This window comes from Pelobates fuscus, chromosome 4, assembly GCF_036172605.1.
Source record: "Pelobates fuscus isolate aPelFus1 chromosome 4, aPelFus1.pri, whole genome shotgun sequence".
NCBI classification, from domain to species: Eukaryota; Metazoa; Chordata; class Amphibia; order Anura; family Pelobatidae; genus Pelobates; species Pelobates fuscus.
The window spans coordinates 49,342,326-49,369,867 of record NC_086320.1 but is presented as its reverse complement, the minus strand read 5'-3'; the positions used below and the strand labels follow the sequence as shown (position 1 = coordinate 49,369,867).

Here is a 27,542-nt window from a genome sequence, read left to right as displayed (position 1 = left end):
TTAATACTATATTCTCATATTCAATTCTCAGGCCTCATAGTTTAAACCTTACAAGATTGCTTTGTTCGTAGAAATAGCATGTCAGCACGAAATGCTAGAATCTTCTGATTAAATGAAACACTGTAGCAGATAGTCTTAATAGAATGTATAATTGCTAAAAAAGGCCTTGAGATACTAACCTTGAACGAACTAACGTACTAGCTACTCATTATGGATAGCTGCCAAAGCCCCCCTTCCATCGAGTAAGCAGTAAGCTCCCTTGTGCCCAGCAAGATGGAGCCGAAACCTGTAGGAGCTCGTCATGACGTCAGCTATGACATAAAGATGTAACACCCAACAAGGAGGGCATTTGACTAACCACTTTGCACTTGAGCCAATTGACAATGTTTTCTTGCTTCTATCTTGATTTCTTACAATGATGTAATTTTGCCTTTAAAAGGGCCTGCGAGCCCGCTTTTTAACAGATGCCAATAAATTTCCTCGAAGTTCTTTTAACCTGAACTCCGTGTGTCAGTGTGAATTTACTTCTGCGTATACGCAATTTAAACATCTCTAATTTGGCCAGGAACAGATAGTCATTCAAACTTATTGGTTTGCCTAAAAGATTCCCTTATCACATGCTCTACATTCATTATTCTACAGTGTGTGAATTCAGATTGCCCTACAAAGTAAAGTAGGGAAATGCTGAAACGGTCTCACTGGCTGTGAGTGTCAGCTGAGCGCTCTCAACCATTGAACATCGTTCATCAATAACCATGTTTTATTTTTACAGAGATATCCTGCTTCTCCTGCTGGATAAGACTGGAAGCAGCAGATGTGGCGCAGGTGCCCAGTGGGTCACAGGTAAGTTGTCAACCAGCACAAGGACACTACAAAAGAGATAGTAAATAATAGGGGGTGCAGTTATACAAATCACATATAAAATGTATACTTATAAGTGTGAAGCCTCCTGATCTTTCTGAAAAGATAAAAAAGAGTAACTCACACTTTCCAGAGCCACATATAGCGGGCTCTGGCTTAGATGGCAGGTGAATAATAAGCTTATTCAAGCTGTGCAGATATCTCCTTCTCCGGTGCCCCAGAAAGTATAATGATGTCCACAGGCAATATAAGTAAAATTTGCTTTACTGGATACAAACAGGTACACGGAAAAGATACAGCTTCAGGTACAGTAAATAGAAAAGTCCTCATACACTGACGCGTTTCGACCTGGATTGGTCTTTCTCAAAGTGTGTTTTGGACTTCTTCATTGATGCTTTATATATCTTGAATTTCCTGCCGTTTGCCGGCATCTTGCGCTTACTTCCGCATTGCGATCTTTCATCACGTGATAGATGACGCTCCACGTCCATACGTGATGACCAGGGCCGGATTAACATAGGGGCTGATGGAGCTGCAGCTCCAGGCCCAGGCCCATGGAATAGGCCCATTTAAAAAAATATATATATATTTTTTTACACTTTTTTTTTTTTTTTTTTTACACACTACTCTTAGGTTTGCCACCTGACTGGTATTTTAAGGCACAGCCGGTATTTGAGGCTGCTTGGCCGTGCCGGTATTGCAGTAATAATATTTTTCTCAGTATAAACGGAGATTACTCTGCAATACCAGCACCAGTGTTTGGAGAGAGGCAGGGATAGGAAGGGCAGGGATAGGAAGTTACAGCATCTCCCTCCCTGCTTCTCTCTAATCACTGATCCGCAGGGGAGCAGCTACACAGCACAGAGAGTCCAGACAGCAGCTCCCAGCCTGCACAGACAGCCTACAGCTCAGGTATGCAAAGGAGGGGGTGGGGGAAAGGCAGCAGGGAGACATGGGGATACTGAGACACTAGGAGACGTGGGGACACTGAGACACTTGGGGACACTGGGAAACGTGGGGACACTGAGACACTTGGGGACACTGGGAAACATGGGGACACTGAGACACTAGGGTACACTGTGAGACATGGGGACACTGAGACACATGGGGACACTGTGAGACATAGGTAGACACATTGGGACACAGAGACACTAGGGACACAGTGTCTCCATGTCTCCCAGTGTCCCCATGTCTCCCAGCCAGTGTCCCTAGTGTCTCAGTGTCCCCGTGTCTCCCAGTCTCTGTGTCCCCATGTCTCTGTGTCCCTAGTGTTCCCATGTCTATGTCCACAAGTGCCCCATGTCTCCCAGTGTCCCCAAGTGTCTGTGTCCCCATGCCTCCCAGCCAGTGTCTCTAGTGCCTCAGTGTCCCCATGTCTCCCAGTGTCTCCATGTCTCCCAGTGTCCCCTAGTCTCCCAGTGTCTGTGTTCCCATGTCTCTCAGTGTCCCTAGTGTATTAGTTTCCCCAAATGTCTGTGTCCCCATGTCTCCCAGTGTCTGTGTCCCCATGTCTCTGTCTCCATGGTGTCTGTAACCACATTTCTCTGAGTGTCCCCAAATGTCTCAGTCTCCCAGTCTCCCAGTGTCCCTATGTCTTTATCCACAAGTGCCCCCATGTCTCCCAGTGTCCCCAAGTCTCACTGCGTCCCCAGGTCTCTCAGTGTCCCCTAGTATCCTAGTGACATGGGACACATGTGACATGGGGACACTGGTAGAAATGGGGACACAGACACTGGGAGACTAGGGGACTGGGCGACATGGGGACACTGATGCCAGGCTGGCCTTCCAATTCTTTGGACAGACATGCCCCTTTTTGGGCATGTTCGCCCCTTTTGACAGTTCTGGTCACATGATTCGCATCAGTGGCCCACTCTTTTACCCCGCCCTTTGACTTCCTGCTTTACTGGACACTGCTGTTAGGGGGTATGGATTTACTTGAAAATAAATTAGATAAAGAGATTAGCATAGAGTATGTGTTTTCTTATAGTTGCATCCTTTGAGTTTCCCTCCAACACCAACTCCATCAGATACATGACGCTTGAGAGGTATGACTGTTTTAGTGTTTTGATAGATAAGATTCTGTAATTAGGCCCCATCATAATTGTCAGCACCAGGCCCACTGGGCTCTTAATCTGGCCCTGGTGATGACAGTGTATCCGGAATTACCGGGTAGCTTACTCTGTTGTCACTGATAACCGGAAGTCTATATTTCTCCATTTTGGAGTATGGCAATGTGTAATCTGACAGGAAATTGTATAACATTTTGCATATATATATATATATATACAAACTTTTACAAAACATAACATATCATATTAAATATACTTTCAATTCATATATAATAGACCATATAAGATAAAATAATTAAAATAATAAGATAAAATAATTAGAATCTTGGGAGAGAGGAAAAAATGAGAAATAATGATTAATGCATGAAATAATGCTACATTCACAATAAAAGGAGAGAGGCAAGTATATATAAATTTGGCATTTGGTCCCAATATATGTTCTATTAGTATAAAAATAATGTGGAGACAGAAATTATAGAAACTAAGAGATCTATCCGATCTAAATAGATGAAAATGCAAGATATACATTAAAAATACATATAGGAGGGGGCAGGGCTGGACCGCCATGCTAACCGGTCGCATGCAGGAGAGGCTCCGGAGAAACCGGGCCTCTTAAGCTACTTAACGCGGACTTTCGCACTATAAATGAGCCAACGAGAAACTCACGGCTGTAGGACAGGCAGCAGACCCTGAGATCGGGAGTTCTGGCCCCCAGGAGGAAGCACGGAGCTTCGAGGGCTGCGGCCTACACGGGAGGGGAGCCAGGTGGACGGCCGCCGACGGGTCTCCCTTCCCTACTACCACATGCCGACTGCCTGAGTCGTCTGCCGGCCCCGTTCCCCCCCCCCTATGGACCGTGGGGGAGCTTGAGCCATGGTGCACGAAACCCGCAGGACCCGCAGGACTCACCTCACAAGATGGCGGCAGATCACGGCCTGTGCCACCTGATCCTACATCAGGGAGTCCCCATGAGTTGCAGCTACAACACCTGCCATGACGGAGGGCTCCAAGTAAACTATAACCTCCGAAACTACGATCTGCCGCTGTCTGGGAGAGAGAAACACCTACTGCCCACAACGGATGTCCCCTGTCGGGGCCGAGAGCAGGAAGAAAAATTCCCCGTACCTGTCGCCCCTCAGCTGAGCCTAACAACCAACTCACCCAACCAGCTACCCTCCGGGCTGAAAACACCTCGAGGCATCGCTGCCCTGCATCTACCGAGCAACTTACCATAGGATTACCTACCATAATTGCATCCCCCCGCGAATGAATTCGGACGAATTGCGGGCAATTCGGACATTCGGGTACTTCCGAATGTCCGAATAGCCGAATTACAGAGGTCCTGAAGTTCCAAATTATCGAATTTCCGAAGTTGCCGAATTGCCCAAGCACAGTATTGCCTAAGTACTAATATACTTACCCAGTGGAAGAAGAAGGTTTCACTGTATACAATTTTAAATAAAAAGTATACAAACATAGCCAGGATTCAGCTGTAAGCATTTGCAACACTTACAACAATCAAGTAACATATATTCATATAAAATGTAAGTTACTTGGCCAGTCATGTAATGACAGGAATGAATAAGTAGATAACTCCGTATTTCCCACGGTATTAGGGAGCTATCTACTAAAAGGCTGAAAGATCTAAATTGGTCTTTCAGCCAAATTTACTAATACTAAGCAAAGATTACTGAGTATTAGTAAATTATGCCCCTACTCGCTATACCGCGAGTAGGGGCATGTCTATTAAACAGTGAGCAGCCCTGTGGCCCTAAATTAGAATGAGAGGGGAGGACCTAATGTTTTCCCACGCTTGTAATTTGACTCACAACTCTCTGATTGGTGGATTAAGTAACCAATCAGAGTGTTATGAGTCAAATTACACAGCGTGGGAAAATTCCAAAAAACATAATAGATTAGTGTTCAAACTCAAAGGAATTGGTGTAGATGAAAATTCTTGTTCTTGGATAGAACATTGGCTTAAAAATAGAGTACGGGGCGGAGCCTAGCCACGAACCAAGCAGGACGTGTGTTCCATGGGCTCCCGCGACTGATACCTTACAAACGGCATAACACCCGATCCAATAACTTACCCAACCGCAGAGCACGAACAAGCTTGTGCCCGACCTACCGGTGGTGCTGGGGATACCTCACAGGAACCTCTCAGACACTGGAAACTTTACCTCGAGGCTCTGCGGCCTACCAGTGACCAGGCGGGGGATAGGCGGGCGCTCTCCTACTGCTTGGCCTTGCGGTGAGACGCTCATACAAGGCCCCCCCCCTATGGACCGGTGGGGGTCATCCCGGTCCCTACTGGCTGTTGCAGCAAACACACGCTATAACCAAAAGACCGACATCTACCACATGGAGACTCCAACTAATGCACCCAAGATGGCGGACGAGTTCCCTGAGCAGAGGCAAGTACTGCACGGACGGGAGCTGTTACAGCCCAACTCCACAGTTGACATACTGCAACGCATAGACAGGGCATTTAAGAGATTTTGGCAGCAACGTGAAGTTAAAATGCTGCCCTCACAGCCCACGCTGTAGATGCTACACCCCACTGCAGCCCAGCGGACATGTTACAGATCCAGAATCTGTACAGCCCCAGATGGGCATTGGTTAGACATGATTGCGGACCCTGACTCGACCATAGGCCTCCCTACACGTTAGGCCATGCACAGCAGCACTAAAGATTAGCTAGTCTAGCGTGATAGTTACATCACCTGGCTGGGCGGACACCCAGCACAATTTCCAATTTCCATGCTCCATAGCGTGATTTTGCTTTATTTTGCCTCAGCTTGCTTTATCTACGAAACCCACATGGCATAGAGCTACAGTGAGTCCCATCATCTCACTCCCATACGCATAAAATTAAAGATGAAGACCAGTGGTACAAAACCTAGTTATACTATGCATGTTATACTATGTAAGTCTTAACCCAGCTCCTACCTAGCATATACCATGCTCCAAGCAATACCTTAAGCTCCTATAAATTTGTAGTTACTCAGATCTTACATTTAGATCCAAAGTTCAGCCTGTTTTGTTATACCTAAAAAAGTGCAGAATACTCACATGCCATGACACGATATACCGCTGCTGTCATGGCATCATATGCATGTATGTCAATCGATGCACAATAAAAATAAAGAATAAAAAAAAAAAATAGAGTACAAATAGTTATCATTAGTTGTCAATTTTCAAGCTAGAGAGAGGTGGCAAGTGGTGTCCCTCATGGTTCTGTTCTGGGACCCCTTCTATTTAACATGTCTATAAATTATCTAGAAAAAAGCATTGAAAGTCATGTGTTTGCAGATGACACAGAATTCTGTAAGGTAATATAATGTGAGCAAGATATTACTTTGCTGCAGAGGGATTTAGATAGATTGGGGGACTGGGCACTCAAATGGCAGATGAAATTTAATGTTGAAAAATGCAAAGTTATGCACTTTGGCATAAATAATGCACAAGCAACGTATACCCTTAATGGAAGCAAATTAGGGATAACAACACACGAAAAGGACTTGGGAATTGTTATAGACAACAAACTATCCAACAATGTGCAATGTCAATCAGCAGTGGCTGAAGGCCAGTAAGGTATTGTCATGCAAGAAAAAGGGCATTAATTCCTGGGATGAGAATATCATTTTGCTTCTTTATAAATCACCAGTAAGACCACATCTTGAATATTCTGTGCAATTTTGGGCACCTGTTCTAAAGAATGATACTATGGCACTAGAAAAAGCGCAGAAGTGGGCCACAAAATTAATACAAGGAATGGAAGATTTCAGCTATGAAGAAAGGTTAACAAATGTAAACCTCTCTAGTTTAGAAAAACGTTGCCTCAGAGGGGATATGATAACATTATACAAATATATCAGGGGCCAATACAAACTATTGTGTGGAAATCTATTCACAAACCGGACTTTACATAGGATACAAGGTCATGTGTTTAGACTGTAAGAAAGAAGATTTCATATAAGGCAAAGAAAAGTTTTTTTTTACTGTAAGAACAATAGGGATGTGGCATTCTTAGCCTGGAGAAGTGGTTTTATCAGAGTCAGTACAGATGTTCAAACAACAACTAGATGCATACTTTCAAAACCAGAATATTTAAGCATATAATTTTTCAATGTAGGGTAATAGCTTCTTGATCCAAGGATTAATCTGACTGCCATTCTGGGGTTAAGAAAGATTTTTTTCTCCCTAGTTTGTTGCAAAAATGGAAGTGCTTCAAACTGATTTTTTTTTTTGATCAGCAGAAAAAAACAAATGTGAGGAAGGCTGAACTTGATGGACGCAAGTCTCTTTTCAGCTATATAACTATGTAACTATGATGTACAAAACACAGGTGAATGGGTACAGGTATATTCAGGCCCGGACTGGCCATCAGGCACACCGGGCAAATGCCCGGTGGGCCGCGGTGGCCATGGGCCGAGGCCGGCAGGGGAAGGTCCCAGGATCTCCCCTGCCGGCCCCGCTGTGTGCCATGAAGGGCCGGTGGGGAGATCAAAGATCTCCCTCACCGGCCCACTTGAATAGATCTGCGGCTGGGGAGGGAGGGAGGGGACCCAGCGGAGCTCTATCTTGCAGCTCCGCCGGGTTCCTCTCGCAAGATCCGGTGCGTTGCCATGGCAACAACCGGATCTCGCGAGAGTGAACTCTAGCCTCGCAGGCTAGAGTTCACTCACCCACTGGACCACCAGGGAAGGATGTGCTACTGCCGGTCCCCCCCCCCCCTCTCTCCCAGGTACCAGCTTGCCGGTCCCCCCCTCCCAGGCTAAAGGTAAGAAGGGAGGGGGGGACATAATGCCTACTTTTTTTAAATTTTATTTTCACACAACACAGCACTCTCACACCCATCACACACAGCCCTTTAACACACAGCACTCTCACACCCATCACACACAGCCCTTTAACACACAGCACTCTTACACCAATCACACACAGCCCTTTAACACACAGCACTCTCACACCCATCACACACAGCCCTTTAACACACAGCACTCTCACACCCATCACACACAGTCCTTTAACACACAGCACTCTCACACCCATCACACACAGCCCTTTAACACACAGCACTCTCACACCCATCACACACAGCCCTTTAACACACAGCACTCTCACACCCATCACACACAGCCCTTTAACACACAGCACTCTCACACCCATCACACACAGCCCTTTAACACACAGCACTCTCACACCCATCACACACAGCCCTTTAACACACAACACTCTCACACCCATCACACACAGCCCTTTAACACACAGCACTCTCACACCCATCACACACAGCACTTTCACACAACACAGCACTCTCACACACATCACACACAGCACTTTCACACAACGCAGCACTTTCACACAACACAGCACTTTCACACAACACAGCACTTTCACACAACACAGCACTCTCACACCCATGACACATAGCACTCTCACACACATCACACACAGCCCTCTCACACACAGCCTTCTCACACACAGCACTCTCACCCCCATCACACACAACACAGCACTCTCACCCCATCACACAACACAGCACTCTCACACACATCACACACAGCCCTCTCACACATAACACTCTCACACACAGCACTCTCACACAGCACTCTCACCCCCATCACACACAACACAGCACTCTCACCCCATCACACAACACAGCACTCTCACACACATCACACACAGCCCTCTCACACATAACACTCTCACACACAGCACTCTCACACCCATCACACACAGCACCCTTACACACATCACACACAGCACCCTCACACACATAATAAACAGCACCCTCACACACACATCACACACAGCACCCCTCAAACACAGCATCCATCACACACACATACTGCACCCCTCACATACACACTACATCCCTCACAGACACCCACTGCACCCCTCACACATACACACTGCACCAAACACACACACACAATACTTCCGAACATATTTATATTATATATATAAATACATTATATATTATATATACAGCACCCCTCACGCACATACTGCACTCCTAAACACATTACGTTCCAGACACACACTAGATCCCTTACCCAACTCTGGATCAAATACACACACACTAGATCCCTTTATACACTCTGAATCCGTTATATACACACACTCACTAGATCTCCTACACATTTTGGGTCCTTCAAACACACACTAGACTCCTGTATACACACACACTGCACCACCTACACACACACACTACATTCTTAAAATACACACTCTGGATCCCTTATACACACTAGATTCATTGTAAACAAACACATAATACACCCCTAAACACACACTCTCTACAATCCCTACAAACACTACATCACCTATATACACACACACACACTATAGCCTGTATGCACACACTTACTACATCCCCTATACACACATTCTCTACAGCCCCTAGCCACATATGCATTACATTACACCAAAAACACAACACGACTAAAACCGACCTTATTACACAATACCACACCACAATCAGCTCACTCTACACACACGCAATCCCACAAGCAGGTTCCCAGGGCCGGATTAAGAGCCCAGTGGGCCTGGTGCTGATAATTATGATGGGCCTAATTACAAAATCTTATTGACCAAAAACACTAAAACAGTCCTACCTCCTAAGCGACATGTATCTGATGGAGATGATGCTGTAGGGAAACTCATAGGATGCAACTATGAGAAAACACATACCCTTTGCTAATCTCATGCTTTCATCTTTCAAGTAAACCCATGCCCCCTAACAGCAGTGTCCAGTAAAGCAGGAAGTCTATGGATGCGGTAAAAGGGTGGGCTACTGACACAAATCACATAACCAGAACGGCCGAAAGGGCGAACATACACAAAAAGGGGGAATGTCTGTTTCCCTATGTCTCCCAGTCCCTTAGTGTTTGTGTCCTCATGTCTCCCAGTGTCCCCATGTCCCCAACACTGGGAGACCTGGGAAATCTGAGACTCTTGGGGACACTGGGTGACAGACACAAGGGGACACGGGGAGACATGGGGCACTGAGACACTGTGATATATAGGGGACACTGGAGACTTGATAAAAACCTGGGTACAGGTCAAAATGTTGCGGTGTCCAATAAACCTGCTTAAAGCTATCACAGCGAGTGCCTGAGATTTTTTTATTTTATACTAGGGGACACTGAGACACTACGGGCACAGAGACACTACGGGCACAGAGACACTACGGGCACAGAGACACTACGGGCACAGAGACACTACGGGCACAGAGACACTATGGGCACTGAGAGATATGGGGCACTGAGACACTGATACATAGGGGACACTGATACATAGGGGACATTGGAGACTTGATAAAGACCTGGGTACAGGTCGAAACGTTGCGGTGTCCAATAAACCTGCCTAAATCTATCACAGTGAGTGCCTGGGATTTTTTCTTTTATAATAGGGGACACTGAGACACGAGGAGACATGGGGACACAGACATCGGGAGACTAGGGGACTTTGGGAGTCTAGGGAACACTGAGACACTAGGGACTCTGGCACACTACAGACACTGAGACACACCAGGGACACATGGGGATACTGAGATACTAGGGACACTGGCTGGGAGACATGGGGACACTGCCATGTCTCCTATGTCTCAATGTCGCCCAGTGTCCCCATGTCTCCCTGTGTCTCCATGCCTCTCAGTGTCCCCATGTCGCCCAGTGTCCCCTAGTGTTTGTATCCCCATGTCTCCCAGTGTCCCTTAGAGTCTGTGTCCTCATGTCTCCCAGTGTCCTGATGTCACTAGGACACTAGGGGACACTTAGAGACATGGGGACACTGGGAGACATGGGGCCACTGAGACACTAGGGACAGTGGCTGGGAGACATGGGGACACATACTAGGGGCCACTGGGAGACATGGGGCCACTGTGTCCCTAGTCTCTCAGGGTCATGGGCGTCCGAATGGGGGGGTAAAGGGGGGTACTTGCCCCCCCCCCCCCTCCCCTGGATTTTTCAGCTTGTGCTGCTATTTTTCGTTTTAGTGTGAGAATACAGTGCAATACCAGCGCTGGCCAGTAGGTGGCGCTGTGAATGGAGAAAGGCAGGAAGCTACAGCTTATCCCTGCCTCTCTCTCATGACTGAAACCGCAGGGGAGCAGCACAGAGGCAGCCTACAGAGCAGGTAAGTGAGGGATGGGGGGTGGGGGAGACCGCATAGAGGAAGGTAAAGTAGAAGGAGCAGAAAGGTTCTGCAAGGGGCAGGAGGGGTCAGCAAGGAATAGAAAGGGGCAGCAAGAAGCAGGAAGGGGTCTAAAGGTGTTCAAGGAGCAGGAGGGTAAAGTAGAAGGAGCAGCAAGGAGTAGAAAGGGTCTGCAAGAGGCAGGAGGGGTCAGCAAGGAATAGGAAGAGGCAGCAAGGAGCAGGAAGGGGCAGCAAGGAGTAGGAAGGGGCAGTAGGAAGAGGGAGCAGGAAGGGTCTGCAAGGAGCAGGAAGGGTCTGCAAGGAGCATGAAGGGTCTGCAAGGAGCAGGAAGGGGCAGCATGGAGTAGGAAGAGGCAGCATGGAGTAGGAAGAGGCAGCAAGGAGCAGGAGGGGTCAGCAAGGAGTAGAAAGGGTCTGCAAGGGGCAGGAGGGGTCAGCAAGGAGTAGTAAGGGTCTGCTAGGAGTAGGAAGGGGCAGCAAGGAGAAAGGAGTAGGAAGGGTCTGCAAAAAGCAGTAAGGGTCTGCAAGGAGCAGGAAGGGGCAGCAAGGAGCAGTAAGGGGCTGCAAGGAGCAGGAAGGGGCAGGAAGAATTAGAAGGAACAGAAAGGATCAACAAGGGGCTGCAAGAAGCTGGAAGGGGCAGAAAGAAGCAGGAAGGGTAGTAAGAAGCAGGAAGGGTCTGCAAGAAGCAGGAAGGGCCATCAAGGAGCAGGAAGAGCCATCAAGGAGCAGAAAGGGATCAGAAAGAGAAAGGAGCAGAAGGGCGCAAAATAAGCAGAAAGTAGCAGAAAGGTAAAGGAGCAGAAGGAGCCTCAGAAGACAAAGAAGACTGTGTCAAATGAAGGAGAAGAAAATATGAGATTGGAGCACTTCATTCTGGACACCACATCATAAGGCCTGGCAGGGAAACTTTGGACCTTCTCATCTCCCCAGGTAAAAACAAACAATATCAGTGTTAATGTGTTCACTTTTATTTACTGAGTGTCAGGAAACACAGAGCGCCGCTGGGTAGGGGTGCCGCTGATTAGCTAGATTGAAACATTTTTATGAATCGGGTACTAGCGATTGGCTTAGAGTGTCAGCTGACCACTCTAGCCAATCAGCGGCACCCATGCCCAACGTCAATCTGCACTTCCTGACACTCTGTTTCAGAAGTCGAATACCACTGAGCGACCTGGAGATCTGGAGCTGATGGAAGCCTTTGGGGGTAAACCATTTGAGAGCGGTTTCACCCCTTCAAAGAAAGAGCACCCAGGGGCCTCCTTGCATGACAGCATTTTCATTTAGATAAAGTTGTTATGGTGACCAGAATGTTCCTGTAATTTGATGAAAGGAACACTATAGTGTCAGGAATACAAACATATATTCCTGACACCATAGTTGTGAAAACGCTATTCATCCTTGCTTTATGTGAAAATGACTATGCTCCTTCCCTTTCCTGACACTGTCAAAAAGGGGCCAAGCATGGATGTCATTACAATTATGCCTCCTCCCCCCCCCCCCAGCCCGGAAAAATTCCTGCGGACGTCTATGCTCAGGGTCCCCATGTTCCCCAGTGTCCCAATGTCTCAGCGTCCCCATGTCTCGGAGCTGCTGTCTGGACTCTCTGTGCAGAGCTGCTCCCCCGCGGATCAGTGAGTAGAGAGAGGCAGGGAGGGAGATGCCGTAACTTCTTATCACTGCCTCTCTCCACACAAACACCCCTACTGGCCGGCGCTGGTATTGCAGAATAATCTATGTTTATACTGAGACAGACATTTGTATTGCCGGTATTACTGCAATACCGGCACCGGCTAGGCAGCCTCAAATACCTGAGAAATACTTCTGAGAAATACCTGGCAACCCTAAGAAATACATGAGAAATACCTGGCAACCCTAAGAGTAGTGTGTAAAAAAAAAAAAAAAAAAAAGTAAATTTTTTTTTTTTTTTTTTTTAAACCAATGGGCCTATTCCATGGGCCTGGGCCTGGAGCTGCAGCTCCATCAGCCCCTATGTTAATCCGGCCCTGCAGGTTCCAAACACATGCACAATACTCTTTCCTTTTGTCTCCTGGTATCCATTTATAGAGACACCAGAGACAAGTTGCAAGGAAACACAGTGCAAGCATGTTATTAAATTTGCTTGCACTGTGCAGAACAAATATAGGGCTTTTTTTCTCATGCTAGAGCTCTTTAGCAGAGTTCTGCGCATGGTCTGCCCTGGAAGAGCATTGAACCAACATGCTCACTTTGAGAGGGGGCGTGTTTGTCATTAGTGATGACGAAACACACCCTCTCTGCCCTGCCCCCTTCTTAGTGGGCCGCTGTGATAAAAAAATGCCCGGGCCGAATTTTTCTCCCAGTCCGGCCCTGGGTATATTCCTGTTGTTGCCTCATCCCAGAGCCGTAGAACCAGCAGGTGTAAAGATCGACACATTATCCATGTTCCAGCAATGAGTAGACTTGTTGCTCTTTGAGGCAGTGGCGTTTGTAAGTCCCAAAGACTGTAGAAAAAAAGTCCGCCTGGGACACAGAGGTTATCTTGAAGCGATGCCCATTCTGTTCTACCGTGAGCACCCTTGGTGAGCCACATCTATATGGGATCCCTGCTTTTCACAATTGGGCCGTCACTTCTTTCAAGGATGCCCACCATTGCAGCGTCGATCTACTGAGGTCTTGGAAGAAGCTGAGTTCATGCTGTTTGAATATAAATGGTGATTGGCCTTTTGTTGTGGCCAAAAAAAAGCCTCTTTGTCAGACCGTGACCTGAAGCTCAGAAATGAATTACATCCCTGGGAACAGATGTTTTATTGTTGGGGTTTCCTGGCAAGTGGTAAATTCCTTCCAGCAATGTGTTCTTGGCCTGCTTAGGTGACGGACATTAGCCGTCTGATAAATTGTGGCAGCTCACCAGGGTCAATAATGTCAGGGATCCCTTTGATTTTCAGATTACATTGGAATGTAATGTCTTCAAGCTGTCCCACCTTGAAGTGGCACTGTCATGCCGAACTTACCTTTCCTCAATCTCTTCCTCTTCTCCCCCTCTCTCGGGATCTGTTATTCTTTTCTTCCTGTCTTCTTTAGTGTTCTTTAAAATCATAAGACAAAGTAGGGACTCTTTGCCTTATGGAGGATTCCTCCGCTTGACCAGCTCTGACCACCGGAGGAGCAAAGTGTGCTTCATTTCCGCTGGTCAGAGCAATTTTCCCATAATCCCTAGCTTTCCTCTGTGTTCCCTCGATGCTTCCTGTCATTTTAGACGAAACTGCCGAATTGCGTTCTAACTGGATGAGAACAGTATGTTCCTTTCTTTTAGAACGCAATTTGGCACTTTGATTGGATCGAAATTTCATTCTAATGAATGAAACTCCGATCCTATTCATTGCCGCGGCTGCATCTTGCAGCTGCTTAGTAGATAAATCCCTAATTCCCACGGTATCAGGGAGTTATCTACTAAAAGGCTGAAAGACCTAAATTGGTCTTTCAGCCACATTTACTAATACTAAGTAAAGATTACTTAGTATTTTATGGAACTTTTTATACTTTTATGAGGAATGTCTTGAATAAAGCAAATTTCAAAGTACCGAATCTCTACTGTGATTGAAGTGGGACAGATGTTACAATATTTTTTTTTTTCTCATCTCTTACATATATCGGGATGTATGCTATGGAGTAAGCTGCTAACTCGGATTATATGAACAAATAATTTTTAAAGATTCATCTCTGGACTCATAATTTATATGATTTTTTATTAATTTTATCACCTGTGCATTTCTTAATAGATACCAAGGACTGAATTTTGTAAGAGCTACTTCATCATAAGTAGTGTACTTAGAGAATAAGCGATATACACATATGTACAGCGCTACGGAGTCTGATGGCGCTATATAAATAATAAAATAATAATAATAATAATTTAGTATGGTTTTTTTATATATATTCCAAGACTATTGTCTGACTGAGACCTTTGCAGCTGCAAAACAGTAAATAGCCTTTGTTCTTCAACGACCTGTGTCAGGAGTGTCCTTGTTTCATCTCTGACCCGATAATTCGTCCTCAATTTGGAATAATTCTCCAGCTATAATCACAACTAGCGATTTCTAGCTCAGTTTTACCATTTGGATTTTATTTGCAAAAATATTGGGTTTAGCGTGAAATCAATGCACTAACACATTGCCTATTGCCCATACTACTCCTAGTGAGCAAAAGGTGCTTTGCCCTCATCCAACATGGCGCCGGGTGGTTCACTCTCCGTGATGTCATTTCCTTTCCCAGATGAATCTTTCCTTCCATAGGCTGCTTACCAGGCTCCGCCCCCTTCTAATTCTGTACTCGGCATTGCCATCAGTGACGTCATTTAGCTGCGCCGTGCTGAGCCGGTGAGTGTGAGGCCCGGAGTTCATGGTGTTTATTGGGATTATTCCTGGTTCCAGATCAGGAGGTTAGTATTGTCCTCAGTGACCCTCTGGAGCATCATGTGACCCGGTAATACAGCCATTCAGTTATTACTGAGCAGCATGGAGGATACTGGATCATTAATACAATGCTGCCATTAATCAGACTAGTACATTAACATGGGAGAGAGGAGCCAGCATGGAGAGAGAGAGAGAGAGAGAGAGAGAGAAGGAGAGGGGACAGCATGGAGAGAGAGAGAGAGAGGGGACAGCATGGAGAGAGAGAGAGAGGGGACAGCATGGAGAGAGAGAGAGAGAGAGGGGACAGCATGGAGAGAGAGAGGGGACAGCATGGAGAGAGAGAGAGAGGGGGCAGCATGGAGAGAGAGAGGGGGCAGCATGGAGAGAGAGAGGGGGCAGCATGGAGAGAGAGGGGGGGCAGCATGGAGAGAGAGGGGGGCAGCATGGAGAGAGAGGGGGGGCAGCATGGAGAGAGAGGGGGGGCAGCATGGAGAGAGAGGGGGGGCAGCATGGAGAGAGAGGGGGGGCAGCATGGAGAGAGAGAGAGAAGGAGAGGGGGCAGCATGGAGAGAGAGAGAAGGAGAGGGGACAGCATAGAGAGAGAGAAGGAGAGGGGACAGCATAGAGAGAGAGAGAGAGAGAGAGAGGGGGCGCAGCATGGAGAGAGAGGGGGCGCAGCATGGAGAGAGAGGGGGGCAGCATGGAGAGAGAGAGGGGGGGCAGCATGGAGAGAGAGAGGGGGGGCAGCATGGAGAGAGAGGGGGGGCAGCATGGAGAGAGAGAGGGGGGGCAGCATGGAGAGAGAGAGGGGGGGCAGCATGGAGAGAGAGAGGGGGGGCAGCATGGAGAGAGAGAGAAGGGGAGGGGACAGCATAGAGAGAGAGAGAAGGAGAGGGGGCAGCATGGAGCGAGAGAGAAGGAGAGGGGGCAGCATGGAGAGAGAGAGAAGGAGGGGGCAGCATGGAGAGAGAGAGAAGGAGGGGGCAGCGTGGAGAGAGAGAGAAGGAGAGGGGGCAGCGTGGAGAGAGAGAGAAGGAGAGGGGGCAGCGTGGAGAGAGAGAGAAGGAGAGGGGGCAGCGTGGAGAGAGAGAGAAGGAGAGGGGGCAGCGTGGAGAGAGAGAGAAGGAGAGGGGGCAGCGTGGAGAGAGAGAGAAGGAGAGGGGGCAGCGTGGAGAGAGAGAGAAGGAGAGGGGGCAGCGTGGAGAGAGAGAGAAGGAGAGGGGGCAGCGTGGAGAGAGAGAGAAGGAGAGGGGGCAGCGTGGAGAGAGAGAGAAGGAGAGGGGGCAGCGTGGAGAGAGAGAGAGAAGGAGAGGGGGCAGCGTGGAGAGAGAGAGAAGGAGAGGGGGCAGCGTGGAGAGAGAGAAGGAGAGGGGGCAGCGTGGAGAGAGAGAGAAGGAGAGGGGGCAGCGTGGAGAGAGAGAAGGAGAGGGGGCAGCGTGGAGAGAGAGAGAAGGAGAGGGGGCAGCGTGGAGAGAGAGAGAAGGGGAGGGGGCAGCGTGGAGAGAGAGAGAAGGGGAGAGGGCAGCGTGGAGAGAGAGAGAAGGGGAGAGGGCAGCGTGGAGAGAGAGAGAAGGGGAGAGGGCAGCGTGGAGAGAGAGAGAAGGGGAGAGGGCAGCGTGGAGAGAGAGAAGGAGAGTGGGCAGCGTGGAGAGAGAGAGAAGGGGAGGGGGCAGCGTGGAGAGAGAGAGAAGGGGAGGGGGCAGCGTGGAGAGAGAGAGAAGGGGAGGGGGCAGCGTGGAGAGAGGGCAGCGTGGAGAGAGAGAGAAGGGGAGAGGGCAGCGTGGAGAGAGAGAAGGAGAGTGGGCAGCGTGGAGAGAGAGAAGGAGAGTGGGCAGCGTGGAGAGAGAGAGAGAAGGAGAGGGGGCAGCGTGGAGAGAGAGAGAGAAGGAGAGGGGGCAGCGTGGAGAGAGAGAGAGAAGGAGAGGGGGCAGCGTGGAGAGAGAGAGAGAAGGAGAGGGGGCAGCGTGGAGAGAGAGAGAGAAGGAGAGGGGGCAGCGTGGAGAGAGAGAGAGAAGGAGAGGGGGCAGCGTGGAGAGAGAGAGAGAGAGAAGGAGAGGGGGCAGCGTGGAGAGAGAGAAGGAGAGGGGCAACATGGGGAGAGAGACAGTAGTAAAGGGGGACAGCATGGGCGATACTGGATCATTAATGCAAAGCTAGCACTAATTTGATAATTACACAGCATGTTTCCTGTGTTCACTATAGGACACTGATTCGTAACAATGTAAATAATGTGTTTTATTTAGGAACAATCTGAGTTTGAGAAAGAGGACATTTACTTCTCTGCAAAGGAGTGGGACTGTTTAAATCAAGAAGATCTAGTGGTGGAGAATTACCAGACCCTCGGCTCTCTGGGTAAGAAAATCTCACACACCCCCTTCCCCTTTACAGGAAATATTTCTCATCAGAGGACACATTTATATCTGGGACCAGGGCCGGACTGGGAATAAAAAGCAGCCCTGGAAGTTTTTTTTTTTTTAATTCTTTATTTTTGCGTGTATTGGCAAACAAGATAACATAATTTGTGATCAGCAGGTAAAACATTTTTACAGTATATGAATACTTTTGCCACCTAGCTTAGTCTACACATTTTTATGTTTTGAATAAGCGGGATTACCCAGGTTTCCCTGTCGGTGGTCCTCGAGCTCATGACTGAGCCTTATGTGCCTTGTGGCCAGTGTAAAATACGCCCTGGTAATTATGCTATAGTGAGGCACGTATTGTTGGGCATAGGTGCCCTTGAAGCCGGGTGTGAGGTCCCTTTTTGTTAAGCTGTAACTGAGGGCGGGGGTTATGCTTTGTGCACCCGGAGGGCTGCTATATTTGCTCTGGCGTGTCGCTTGATAGCGCTAGGGGGGAGGGTGCTTAGGTACTGAGCTAGGTCTAAGGCTTACGGAGTCGGCAACATAACATAGTAATAATAGAATAAAATATAGAAACATATAAGCAACTTTTGATCCCTTTTAGATAAAATAAAAAGGAAATATGCAACATTTATAGGCTTTGTGCGGGTGCATATGGCAGTGCACAAGCAACACTCAGTCCCAACATTCAGGGTGGTTGTGCCGCTGTCTTGGGTGCGCTTCCTCTTGGCACGAACGGGTGATGTCTGCTACCTTCCAGGCTGGGTGGGCTGTAGTCTGTGGTTGTGCTGTCGGTAGGCCGAGGGCTTGTAGGAAGTGTGAGGCTTCAGCAGGGTGTGAGATAGCGTGTGTTTTCCCTTCCTTATTGGCAAGTAGTCTGCGGGGGCCCCACTTGTAGGTGATGGACTGCTCCTGAAGCACTTGGGTTATGGGCTTAAGAGAACGCCGCAAGGACAGGGTATATCTGGAAAAGTCTCGACAAAAAGCTAGCTGATCGCCTTCAAAGGGCACCGTGGGAGTACCCCTTACTGCCCCATAATAATGCCACGGTCAGCGTCGCGTACCAGATTGAGCAGGACTTCCTTAGGCGTCTCCTGGGTTGCAGTAGTTGTTTTATTAAGCCTGTAGCAGGAGTCCACCATTATCTGTTTGGAGTGCTTGGGCATTAGAAGGGTGGCAAGGAGCCTCCTGCAGTAGTGGGGGAGTTCTGTATCAGTTATAGTATCCGGAATGCCTTTTATTCGTAGGTTGCGTGCCCTGGCTTTGTCTTCCAAATTGGCTAGTTGAGCCTGGTGATCTGTATGTTGTTTCTGCAGCGCTCCTATGGCAGTATCTGTGGCTGTCTGGGCGAGCTTGTGGCCTGCCATACTTTCCTCCATAGCGTGCATGCGGGTATTGAGTACGGATACCTCCTCCCTTTTTGGCGCCAAATCAGCCTTGAACATGGCTTGAATCTCTGTTACCAGGGCTTTGATATCTGCCCTCGTTGCGGGGGCCGAGTCCCCAAGCGCTGTGGCCGCCAGTGGCTCCGTTCGTCGCCTCGGTGGGGGAGAGAGGTTGGCTGTACTGCTGTCCTCGTCCGCATGTGGCATGTGTCGGCCTCGCTGCATTCCGCATGTAAGAGCCGGTATCTTGCGAACCCGAACCCGGGTCCGGTCGTAGCTTCTTGTTTTTTTCCCCCATACCGTCGGGGTTCAGGCAGCTTCCAGTGGGTGTCTGGTTGCGAGGGATTCTCGGGCTTTGCAGTCCTTTTCTCGGGCTGAGTATCAGAGCAGCTCCGAGACGCGTCTAGCTCGTTTGGGCGCCGGCTCCGCCCCCCAACAAGTTCCTTTTTCTATATCCTGGAAGTTTTTTATACCAGCACTAATATTAATTGTGCCACCTGTGACAGATATACAGATGGGAAAAGCCAAAAGAATGAAAATTATTTACCCCACAAGAAGGAGAACTTTATTAAGAAAATAAACGAAAGAGCTGCTTTATTCTAATCAGATGTGCAATATCTTACATCAACGTTTCATCCCCATAACCTTGAATAGTCCAGTAATGGGAGTGAAACATTGACTGAATGCTGCTGCATGTCTGATTTAAATAAATGTTATTTTGTTTAGTCCTCAATCCTATGAGTGCACTGTGCATTGGATATAGTTTTACACCAGGACACCAAAGACTCTGAGAAAGCCAGTGATATCCACTAAACTAATAATTTAATAATTCCAAAAATTAGGCTACAATTGTCAAGCTGTCACTATAGCTAAATTGGGTTTTTCAAATCCGCTATTGTGGTCTAAATTACATAATTTAGATTTTCACTTCCTAAAATGAAAAAATGTTTTAGTGAGTAACCCTTTGACGAATGGGAAACCCTTGTTACATTTTATATACTTGTGTAATTTCCAAATGTGTATTGTGTATCATAGTGATGTTTTGTATAAAACTATGTTTTTGATATCTATAAATATATATATATATATATATATATATATATATATATATATATATATTACCTCCTTAAGTAAAATGTCACAGAAATTGGGTAATATAAGCTTTATTAACACTTAGATACACCAAATAAAAGTGTATAAAAATAGTGGAAAAAGGAAAATAAATAAATAAAAAAAACACACCGACACCTAATAAAAATCTGGGCACACTAGAGTGCAGGGCTGCTTAACTGTGAGGTGAAACAAAGTAATCTATCTGGCGATCAATAGAGTAGAAACACCTTCATAACAGAAAAAAGCGGCAACAAAGTAGTCTAGACTGGAAACACAAGGTAAGTGGGGATATAAAGTATCCAACAGTGCCGAACTAAACGGTGGCAGGGTTAAAGAAATAGAGGGAAATCCCCGAAGAGATGTCCCACATAAAGAGGGACAGGTCTAATAATCAAAGACAGTAATAGAGGATAGTCAGGGTAGTGGGAATTAATCCCATATAAGTGGAGAGATAGGAGCCCAGTATATCCACGTCTATCCTGAACTAACTGTCTAAACCCACACTGCTAGCTGCTGCTTCGAGGCAGCCTAACAAGAAAATACCCCAGTCTATAGTAGAAGGCGCCTAGATGTCGCCATAGAGGCCCAGATAGAGTAGGTTTTAAAATAAAAAAGCATCGGCTATAGGTAGCTCGACACGCGTTTCTGCGTTTTCGATACGCCTTTGTCAAGAGCTGGCTGGCAAGTGGAACGGGAACCGCTTATGAAAGGGTAAGTACCCGCCCCTAAAATCGGATCCTCCAATAGGACGCTCTGATTGTCCAGAGGATGACACGGTACTCATCAGAGTATCCGGGCCAATCAGGGACGGTTGACGTGGTATCTCATAACCACGTGTGCGGGTCTCGAGAAGGAGGGGGGCGGGGAGGAGGGTACGGAGTAAGGCTTAGGTCAAAAAAAAAAAATTCGCGAGACGAACGCGAGATTGTATTGGGTTCCACGAAGTGAAACAAAGTATGGTAAAATGTAAACTGGGTGAATTATAGTACATCATTAGAGGGTATAGCAGACATATATGTAGATACTAGGTGATGAGAGTATTGCGCTATAACAGTGATATGAACAATCGAATACTACAATTAAATGAAATGACCGAAGGATTCTTGGCTAGAAGATACCATCCCCAAACATTGGAGAAAGCTAAACAAAATGCAATCGAAAGCTGTAAAATGAAGATAATAGATCCAATACTGTAAGAAACAATTAGATGTATTTACCACGTACATTTCATATGGGAACCACACAGATTCGAAGATCAATTGAGAAATATTGGGGTATATTAAGCTCTGATAAACGTCTTCCCCAGACATTTCAAGAAAGTCCTACGATTAGTTATAAAAGGAATAGAAATTTGAACGACATGCTGGTTCGCAGTGGTCCAATCTATTGCTATAAGAAATCCACAGGACATCGTAAAAAAGGAAGCTTTAAATGTAGCGAGTGTGTAACATGTAGCCACATGATTAGTGGAACTTCCTTTGCACATACTCACAGTGGCAAAATTATACCAATTTCACATTATATTACATATATTACGCAAAACGGATCATGTCATTTATTTAATTACCTGCCCCTGTGGACTTTCATATGTTGGTAAGACCGATTTGACAGTACGTGATCGTGTCAGAGGACATAGATCATGAATTTCCACTGCTTACAGGTATCAATGGAGAAACCCGTGACCAAACATGTATCTGCTTCACACAGACTACCTACTTTACGCTTCATGGCCATAGACCATGTCCCCCCACTTCCACGTGGAGGCGACAGATCCAGACTGCTCCTTCAAACAGAAGCATTCTGGGTTCATTATCTGGACACAGCTGCACCCAAAGGACTAAACGAATGTCACATAATGTTTCTTTAACTATAAGAAGTAATTCATAGTATATAGGGAGCATATGGTAGTTTGTAATATGATATATATATATATATACAGAAAAGAGAAAAATTTTGCACTCCACCAAAACCACTGCAATGCCCTGTGCTTGTCCAGCCAAGAATACAAAAATAGATTTTAAAGGATAGCACTGAAAGGATTTATTAAAATGTAACTTTAATTTACCTTACAGATAAAATTGCCAACGTTTCAGCTTGATTCCCTCAAGCTTTCATCAGGACATTATGTGCACACAAACTTCCCCAACATATAAAGCATTAAAATCATATTTACTTACCCCCACCTGTGCGGCATTCGACTCCTAGGGCGCCCGGACGGGGATTGCCACGGGTTAGCCGACGTGAGTCTGCTACCACGTGACGTCGTGCTCAATGACACGGCCTGGAGTCGTTGCCATAGAAACCTATCAAACATAGATCAAAATAAAATGTAAATAACACAAAATGTAAAAACATGAGAGCAGTAATTGAACTACATCATGGCAGGGGGGCTAAATGTAAACAGTGGATTCAATTTAACACCATTCGAATACATACAATGTCAATGCTTTATGAATATTAAATGAAATCTTACTTTGACCACAATATATAAAAAAATAGGAGGAGGAAAATCTAAATCTGTACCCAAATAAATGAGAAGAGAGATCAAACCATAACATAATCATTCTAAAGATACACTGACCCAGTTCCCCACATTAGACCACCAGAGAGCATACAATAGTGTTCAGACTCCTATTACTTCTATTCATCTGATCTAAATGCATAAGAAATCATATCTTACATGAACATTTAAAGCAGTGACCAAACTGATGGACTCATGCGATTACAGGTCATGAGCTTAAATAAAAGAAAAAGATAGTAACCATCAGTTTGATCACTATCATTTTTCAGCCCCCAAAAAGGCCAAATAAAAACCATATTGAACTTGTAAAAATGAAAGTAAAAAAAACAGACAGGAAAAAAGACGACGCTAAAAAATTTATCCATCTTCACCTGGCGAGCGCACGGCACAGACTGAGCTCCGCAGGGCGGAGAAAGGCTTATAAAGCCTTCCCACGCCCTGAAATTTGACTCCGAACACTCTGGTTAACTTGGAATTCAGATTGCTGGACATTTTACACAGCACGGGAAAGTTCTTTGGAATTTGGATTTCAAGTCAACCAATCAGAGTGCTCTGTGTCATTTTACACAGCGTGGGAAAATTCCAAAGAACTTGTCCCCCAAATTTGATTATCTCAAGCAAGGAGGCAGGGTCCGCCGCGAGGAGTCAAATGCGGCGCTGGATAAGGTGTGTGTAAACTGACCTTTTACTTTGCTGACAGTGGGGCTGGGGAGATAACATCCACATTCAGATGTATAGTGTCAGGAATACATGTTTTTATTCCTGACACTAGTGTTCCTTTTCAGGGGTTAAGCACATCGTTTGTTTAACCCCTACATTACTTTAAGCACTTTATGTATGCGGGAAAAAAACATTTATTCATTCATCCTTTATAGAGCTATTTGGGAAGTGAAAGCTTTAGACAATTTTTTACACAGTGTTTGAAATATTTGTAAGGAAGGCAAACAACAAAATAAAATTTTCCTTACAATCAGGACATTTGACCATTTTTATCTGGTTTTGTCACATCTGCTGTTTGCAAGTACTTGCAAGGACCCCAGTGGCATTCCTGGCAGTTCAGATTTAAAAAAATAACAGAATGTAAAAAAAAATGCCTGCCTTTATGCCCACATACAGATAAATCACATTTAAAAAATTAAGGCATTTTAAATATTTTTTTTTATAACAATTTCTACAATGCTAATGTAATGCTGAGAGGCATATGAGAGGAACTATTGATTCCTCCCCTTCTACAAGATGGTAATCATTCCGGAAGTAGTGATGTAGTTAAGAGAGGCTTTATAGACTTAAGCAAAGCAAATGAAAGTGAAAGTGTGCCGTTGTCAAGCCTGGACATGACTGAGTGCTTTTATGAATAGGTAGATATATTGAACATATAGCAATATACGAGAGATGGAAAGAAATTCTACAGATGCATAGTGATATATTAATTTACAAGGGGTGTGGATCTTCTCCATATCAAATTTACTTACCGTATATGGTTACGAATTGGAAGTTTCTATTTAACAACATCTATTCCTAGCCAGAAAGGTTAGAAGCAGCCCTAGTCACACCTTCCTGCATGTGACTTGCACAGCCTTCCTAAACACTTTCTGTAAAGCATCATCTAATATTTACACTTCCTTTATTGCAAATTCTGTTTTATTTCAAATAGTTTTTCTCCTGCTCTGTTAATGACTTGAAGCACCCTGAATATATCCGTATGTGATGAAAATGCAATCTATAGAGCAGAGATAATTTTAAAGTAAGTTACTATCTGATTGAATATGAAACCATTTTTTTCATACAGGCTGTGTCAGTCACTGCGAGGGTAAGTGTGTCTAGGGCTGGATGGACAGAAACACAAGTGATTTAATTACTAAACGGCAGAGAATTGAGCAGTGAAGCTTCAGAAGCATGATCTATATACAAAAACGTCTTCAAGTTGTTTTGGTGACTTTAGTATTTCCTGAAAGTGACACATTTTCTTTAACTCGCAATACATTTCTTTCAGGTGTTTCTGCCAGCAGAATTTATCCCAAAGAACATGACAAAAACAGAAATGCAAAAAGCAAGAGTATGAAGAAATCTTTCAAGGATCAAGTATTCAAACTCTCTGAATCCTGTATGTCTACAAATGAGCTAGTAAACAAAAAAAATCACATGTTCTAACTGTGAGAAATGTTTTACCCATCACTCGAGTAGCTCTTGTTAGGCTTCACACAGCGGAGATGCCTTTCTCATGTTTTGTATGTGTGAAATCTTTTTTAACTAAATCAGATCTTCTTATACATCACAGAACTCACACAAAAGATAAGCCATTCTCCTGTTCTGAATGTGGGAAATGTTTTGGAACTAAATCAGACCTTATTTCACATTTGAGAACTCACACAGGAGAGAAGCCGTTCTCATGTTCTGGATGTGGGAAATGTTTTGCCTTTAAATCAAACCTTATTAGACATAAGAGAACTCACATAAGAGAGAAGCCGTTCTCCTGCTCTGAATGTGGGAAATGTTTTGGAACTAAATCAGACCTTATGGCCCATCAGAGAACTCATACAGGAGAGAAGCCGTTCTCTTGTTCTGAATGTGGGAAATGTTTTGGAACTAAATCAGGCCTTGTTTCACATTTGAGAACTCACACAGGAGAGAAGCCGTTCTCATGTTCTGAATGTGGGAAATGTTTTAGCCATCATTCAAACCTTGTTGTACATCAGAGAACTCACACAGGAGAGAAGCCTTTCTCCTGTTCTGAATGTGGGAAAGGTTTTGTCAATAATTCAAAGCTAATTATTCATCAGAGAATTCACTCAGAAATTAATCCGTTCTCCTCTTCTAAATGTGCACAATATTTTGTATTTAAATCAGAACTTATGGCACATCAGAGAACTCACACAGGAGAGAAGCTGTTCTCATGTTCTGAATGTGGGAAATGTTTTGGAACTAAATCAGAACTTATGGCACATCAGAGAACTCACACAGGAGAGAAGCCATTCTCATGTTCTGAATGTGGGAAATGTTTTAGCCAGCATTCACACCTTGTTTTACATCAGAGAACTCACACAGGAGAGAAACCATTCTCATGTTCTGAATGTGTGAAAAGTTTTGCCTGTAAATCAAACCTTGTTAGACATAAGAGAACTCACACAGGGGAGAAGCCGTTCTCCTGTTCTGAATGTGAGAAATGTTTTGGAACTAAATCAGAACTTATGGCACATCAGAAAACTCACACAGGAAAGACGCCGTTCTCCTGTTCTGAATGTGCACAATATTTTGTATGTAAATCAGACCTTATTTCACATTTGACAACTCACACAGGAGAGAAGCTGTTCTCATGTTCTGAATGTGGGAAATGTTTTAGCCAGCATTCACACCTTGTTGTACATCAGAGAACTCACACAGGAGAGAAGCCATTCTCATGTTCTGAATGTGGGAAATGTTTTAGCCAGCATTCACACCTTGTTGTACATCAGAGAACTCACACAGGAGAAAAGCTGTTCTCCTGTTCTGGTTGTGGTAAATGTTTTGGAACTAAATCAGAGCTTATAGCACATCAGACAACTCACACAAAAGAGAAGCCGTTCTCCTGTTCTAAATGTGGGAAATGTTTTGGAGCTAAATCAAACCTTATTTCACATTTGAAAACGCACACAGGAGACAAGCCGTTCTCATGTTCTGAATGTGGGAAATGTTTTGGAACTAAACCAGGCCTTATTTCACATTTGAGAACTCACACAGGAGACAAGCCGTTCTCCTGTTCTGAATGTGGGAAATGTTTTGCCTTTAAATCAAACCTTGTTGTACACCAGAGAACTCACACAGGAGAGAAGCCGTTCTCCTGTTCTGAATGTGGCAAATGTTTTGTCGATAGTTCAAAGCTTGTTAGACATCAGAGAACTCACACAAAATAGGAATTTTCTGATGTTCTGAAGTTGTAAAATGTTATAGTTACATACTGATTTTAAAAAGAAGTAAATTTTTTTAAAATGTATTTTTGAAATGCATAGTTAGTCAAACAAGATTACAATGACAGTTTTGCAAATATAGGCTTGTCAATAAACGAGACAGTAGTAGTAGTAGTAGTAGTAGTAGAAAATGTCATGTCATGTAAAGCGCTGCACTTTTTTTTGTGTAGAGATAACAGACAATAGTATACAATGATATGGGTATGCTACTAGCAAAGATATGGCAGTAGAGTAAATTATGCTAGGCTAGTATGCTAGACTACTGTATATATAAACATCAAATTAAAATAAAACCTACTGCAGAATTGCTCATTTAAACAAGACAAGTCCCCAGAAGAGTCCCTGCTGATGCCTATCTGAGAGGCTTGCGGTATGTGTCGGTTTGCCACTATGTGAAAAAAGTAAAATATAAGGGATATCGGGCGTTCCAACCAAATACAAGAGCGGCCTAAAAACACTCAGTGTATTGTCACCCAAGTACACTAATATAAAAACAGATATACCACAGAAAAAAGTGTCAAAGTGCATTCTGTAAAAATTCTTTACCTTTAAAATACAATAAAATGTGATGGGTCTTTTTCTTACTCTAAATCATATAAATCAACTCTAAATCATATAAATACAAAATAGAGGAACCATAGTGTAACCTGTATACATAAATAAAACAGTGATACAATAAAAATGGAACACTCACACTTACAGAACCCTTAAAGAGTGTCTCTGAACT

At 45.2% G+C, this 27,542-nt stretch overlaps 1 protein-coding gene across 1 annotated transcript; it reads left to right on the top strand.

Annotated features, from left to right (window-relative positions):
- The first annotated feature begins 15,458 nt into the window (after positions 1–15,458).
- Positions 15,459–26,921, top strand: LOC134608374 (oocyte zinc finger protein XlCOF7.1-like). The gene is made up of 3 exons (XM_063451136.1): positions 15,459–15,518; positions 17,736–17,844; positions 24,865–26,921. The coding sequence occupies exon 3, from the start codon at positions 25,082–25,084 to the stop codon at positions 26,759–26,761; it is 1,680 nt and encodes a 559-aa protein (XP_063307206.1). The 5' UTR covers positions 15,459–15,518; positions 17,736–17,844; positions 24,865–25,081; the 3' UTR covers positions 26,762–26,921.
- Positions 26,922–27,542: the final 621 nt, after the last annotated feature.

Excerpts from the sequence above, each read along its gene's own strand:
- LOC134608374 (XM_063451136.1), top strand. The coding sequence starts at position 25,082 with ATGCCTTTCTCATGTTTTGTATGTGTGAAATCTTTTTTAACTAAATCA.